The following is a 5,064-nucleotide window of genomic DNA, read 5'->3' as shown; positions in this document are numbered from 1 at the left end:
GAGAGAGAGAGAGAGAGAGAGAGAGAGAGAGAGAGAGGGAGGGGGGAGAGGGGGGGAGTGAGAGTGAAAGTGAAAGAGAGACGGAGAGACACAGAGACAGAAACACAGTGACAAAGACACAGGGTGCGGCAGTAGGAGGTAGATGAAAGAAGTAGAGACAAACGACTTGGGAAAGACTGCGTGACTTGGGTACATCTCAGTGCTAGCTTCTCCTGATGAGGGGAATTTATGGACAGTTTCTGAATGGGCGACAGAGATAGATTTAATTTCCTGGTACAACTGAGCTGGTTTTTATCCGCATCTGCGCATCGTTGTCTGTGGTTTATTCATAGTTAAGTCATCTAATTGGTGCTCTAAACAATTCGTTCTTGCGGTTTTTCTTGACATCTCTTGCGATCTCATTCTCCCAATTAAGTTGAGCAATTACGTGTCGCTCTTCATCTTTCTCATAATGTATTCTTTCTTTTTCTCTTTCTCTGTGTCTCTGTCTCTGTTTGCCAGTATATGTCTGTCTGTCTGTCTGTCTGTCTGTCTGTCTGTCTGTCTGTCTGTCTGTCTCTCTCTCTCTCTCTCACGCACACACACACACTATCTATTTATTTATCTATCTATCTATCTATCTATCTATCTATCTATCTATCTATCTATCTATCTATCTACCTATCTATCTATCTATCTTTCTCTCTCTCTCTCTCTTACACGCTGTGGGTGTATGGGCCAAAGGCCTTTCAAATCAATAAATCATTTTGAATCTTTGAATCTCTTACACACTCACTCTTTCTCACCTTTTCTCATGTTCTCTCTCGCTCACTTTCTCTGTCTATCTATCTCTTTTTGACTGAGGGCCAGTGCTTCTTCTCAATAGGCTAGTATTTGAACACCATGCTTCCCCCACCTATTATGTTTTAGCAAGGAAAACTCGTGTAAATGGCCTTTCCTAAAGACACAACGTCGGGCCTGCGGTTCGAACCCCAAAGCCAGCAACCTTAAGATAACTAGTCTAGGAGCCTAACCACTATATAACCGACGTCACAAACTGATCACCCAAACAGATAGTGTGAATGGTTTATCTACGGCTTTAGCAGTCTGACAAATCAGTCCAAACGCTGTTTTAGTGAAGAAAAATTATCGACAAGATTTTTTCTCATTTTGTTATATTTCAGATTTCCCAAAACCTGGGGTCTGGATATCCCTCTGACAATCTCAAACCTCCCTTTTTGGTTGACGAGGACCGGTACACACTCTCTGCGTACTTTGTGCACCCTTGTGAGTGAACGATGTGTGATAGATAGATAGATAGATAGATAGATAGATAAATAGATAGATAGATAGATAGATAGATAGATAGATAGATAGATAGATAGATAGATAGATAGATAGATAGATAGATAGATAGATAGAGAAATGGAGCTAGAGAAATCATGAGAAAAAGTGAGGCGGGTGATAGATAGATAGATAGATAGATAGATAGATAGATAGATAGATAGATAGATAGATAGATAGATAGATAGATAGATAGATAGATAGATAGATGGATAGATTAATAGAGGTGAAAATCAGAGAGAGTGTGTAGTGTGTAAGAGAGAGAGAGAGAGAGAGAGAGAGAGAGAGAGAGAGAGAGAGAGAGAGAGAGAGAGAGAGAGAGAGAGAGAGAGAGAGAGAGGATGAGGAAGAGAGGAAGAGACGACTATTAGTCCTATGCTTTGTACCGGCTCCTTAGTTTTAAAGTTGAGAACCTCCTCCTTCTTATTCTCCTTCTCAAGCCATCATCTGCACCACGGGCAGAACAGTTGCTCAGGTTTCCTCTCAAGGCCTGGGTTCAAACCTGTACATCCAAACAACCCAGGATCCTGATACAAGTCTTCTAGTCCCTCGACAGGAGACAAACCTCAGAGGTAGTAACTGGACTGAGGGCCAGTGCTTCTTCTCTATGGGTTAGTAGTTGAACATTATGCTTCCTTCACGTATTATGTTTTAGTAAGGGTCACTATGATCTGAGAAAGAGAGAAAGGAGGAGAGAGAGAGAGAAAGAGAGACACACACACACACACACACACAGAGAGAGAGAGAGAGAGAGAGAGAGAGAGAGAGAGAGAGAGAGAGAGAGAGAGAGAGAGAGAGAGAGAGAGAGAGTATTCCGATGCTAAAAGCAGCTTCTTTAAAAAAAACACACCAATTTTTTCAATGTAAGCCTACATCTTTTCTTCCTTCACAAATCACAAGAGTGTAAGTAATAAAATGCTTGACCTACTCACAGCTAATAGATCGTGTAGATATGGTCTGAAGTTAAAGTTTCTACAACTGAAAACCCGTATCACTTCATCTTAACCCGCCACTTTTATTCAATAACAATTATTGTGGCATTTGTGCTTCCCGATGAAACATATACAGCTAAATAACAATAATGATGTTAAACCCAGATCAAGTAGGGAAAACATTTGTCGAATATGCCTCTGAAAATCGAGGGAAAATATGCTAATTATTTGTCAATTTCGATTACATGTAACAATATGTTTAAACAAAACAACCCCCCACCCCCACTCACCCTTTTTTAAAGTTTTATTTCCATCCTATCTCTCGTCCTACCTCCATCCCCCCCCCCCCTTCGTCCATCCACTCACTGCATCTATCTTTTCACCCCCCCCCCCCCCCCAAAAATTCTCGTTGTCGAACGTTTCCCCTTTAAAATCACCCCCAATAAGTGGGGGGGGATCTTCCCACCTCCACCCCGCCCTTAAACTCCCCCTTCCTTATTTCACTCATTCACATCGCTTCGTTTTCGTCGCCCCTCCCTCTTCTCACATTCTTCTTTGGCTTTAGTAAGTGTTTCTCGGCACTCGCAACTGCATAAGGTCATATGAGCGCCAGAAGATTAGAGGTGTTACAAGAGAGTAACAAACATTTAAAAAAAGGAGAGGAGATAAGGACGATAGTTTTCTATAGGAAAGAAGGAGCAAACCACACCAGAGCACCCGCCAACCACCCACACTCATATTCTCATACTCTCTTATTTTGTCATCCAACCGCCCCCCACCCCCACCCCGCTCACCCCGCTAACAGGCCGTCACTACTGGTATGACTTAGAAAAAGACATGAACTGCGGGGACATCTTCCCAGTCTTCCTCCTCTACAACGGAGGCCAACTCACTGGATTTGGCTGGGCCATGGTCAATGATGTCAGATCAGTGAGATACGAACACCCACCTTCAGCTCTCATACGGGTAGGTTTTTCCTTTTTTTGTCAGTGTTTTACGGCGCTAGTAACTGCATAAGGTCATATGAGCGCACGGGACACGTACAACATGTTTTGTTTGGTAGGAATTTTGAATTTGCCCCAGTTGCGCCAGAAGCCCTCTCTTATCGATTTAGGACCACCAAGGGATCTTTAACGAGTGCAACTGACACATGAGACCATCCAGATTTTTCGCCCTTTTCCGAGAAGGCTAGGTGTTAGATCGTACTTACCGTCAGATCAGGTTAATCGTAATTAGCTTTTCCCCTCTTTCAACAGTAGACCAGATTAATGGACACTTGTTTTTGCTGTTGTCATTTTTGTTGTCCTGTGTCCTTATTTGGTGTATAGAAAATGAGTCAACAAGGTATTAAAAGTGTCTAGAAAAACACACTCGCCTATAAATATAGCAACCCCCTCCCCCTCCCCCCCCAAAAAAAAAAAGAACAGCAACAAACCAACCGGAAACAGGACGATTGCTGGACATACATTGCTCCTGGACATTCAAACATATGTTTGATATCCTCCTTTTCATGGCCGCATCTTCGGCAACATGGGCTGAGCTCTTCATTTACAAAGTTCTTATACCATCTTAAACTCCAATGATGGTCCGACCGCAGTATCGCTAGCTCAACCTGGTCCCAGCGACATGTGATAGATTTTTGTTCCCGCTTAAAGGAGTACCCAGAATACACATCTTCCAGGTGCTGGTACTTAGTTCTACAGGGTGGGTCTCTGATTTCTCTCTTGATTATTGGAAAGACTCCTCTGTATGTCGTTGGTCGTCTGTCTCCTTCGATCTCTCTGGCTTCATTAGCAGCTTGGTCTGCTGCCTCATTTCCTTCTATTCCAACATGGCTTGGAATCCACTGAATTTTTATTGTGGCTCTGGCTTCACTGAACTTGCGGCGCAAATCATTCATGTCCGAGCTGTTGCCCAGCAGCCCATTGCAGAGGGACTGACTCAGTCAAGATCAGCACATTGGTCTTACTGTGGCAATTGTCAGCAATCCATTGTGCAGCAGACATCATTGCCTGGCATTCCTCGTCATAAGATAATGTAAGGAATGCACCTTTAGTTTTAATAATTTCTGTTCGTGGTGGTTCATCATTTATTATCGCGATGATGATGATGATGATGATGATGATGATGATGATGATGATGATGATGATGACCAAATTATTAGGAGTGATGAGCAGGGTTTATCTTGTAGGGGGGGGGGTATCCTTAGGGGCAGGATACAACTCTCAGTCCCAACTACTCGCATAGCGGGACCAAAATATGGAATTTTCGCATTCATAGTCCTCAGCATTTAATAAAGGTATGCTGAAATACCACACGAGGAAAGCGCTCTATTGATCACGTGATAATGACATTGTTAGTTTTTGTTGTAAAAGATACTTGTATTTTCACTCCTTCCAAGCTATTTTGAGAGTTCAAAAAGGCACATACTAATCCATCCAAATGACAGCTGCTGCATCATCGTTTCTAATAACTCACCCAGACTCCAGACGACTTCATCTGGTTGAGAGGCCTCTCGGTATAACGTATGTAAAACTTATGAGTCACCCTCTCCACACCCAAAGTTTTTCTCCGCCTCTGTAATGTTTCATTTTCCAAAATCACGAAACAGGGGCTACTTTGCGTTTTGATGTTTCCATTTTCTTTTTTTTCACAGCTGTTCATAAAGAATCCACCAAGGTGTCTCTTTGATGCAGAGGCACTCTCGGCCATGCATATTTACCTCAATGACGCCCTTTTCAATCTGTGTTAACGGATAGATAGATAGATAGATAGATAGATAGATAGATAGATAGATAGATAGATAGAT

The 5,064-nt window shown here is 42.6% G+C and overlaps 2 protein-coding genes across 2 annotated transcripts in view; one reads left to right on the top strand and one right to left on the bottom strand.

The window, feature by feature from the left end:
- Positions 1-5,058, top strand: part of LOC106013718 — a 6,775-nt gene extending 1,717 nt beyond the window's left edge. The window contains exons 2-5 of the mRNA XM_013090186.1: positions 1,164-1,266; positions 1,764-1,934; positions 3,061-3,221; positions 4,912-5,058. Coding sequence (XP_012945640.1) covers positions 1,164-1,266; positions 1,764-1,934; positions 3,061-3,221; positions 4,912-5,007 — 531 coding nt within the window. The 3' untranslated portion in view covers positions 5,008-5,058. The remainder of the gene's footprint in view (positions 1-1,163; positions 1,267-1,763; positions 1,935-3,060; positions 3,222-4,911) is intronic.
- LOC101860620 (protocadherin gamma-A4) overlaps positions 1-5,064 on the bottom strand; it is a 49,048-nt gene that overhangs the window by 25,924 nt on the left and 18,060 nt on the right. The gene's annotated exons all lie outside the window — the stretch shown is intronic.

The sequence above is a fragment of the Aplysia californica genome, unplaced genomic scaffold, assembly GCF_000002075.1.
Source record: "Aplysia californica isolate F4 #8 unplaced genomic scaffold, AplCal3.0 scaffold01169, whole genome shotgun sequence".
Lineage (NCBI taxonomy): Eukaryota > Metazoa > Mollusca > Gastropoda > Aplysiida > Aplysiidae > Aplysia > Aplysia californica.
Note: the sequence above shows the minus strand (reverse complement) of the source record. Positions and strands in the feature narration are given on the sequence as shown.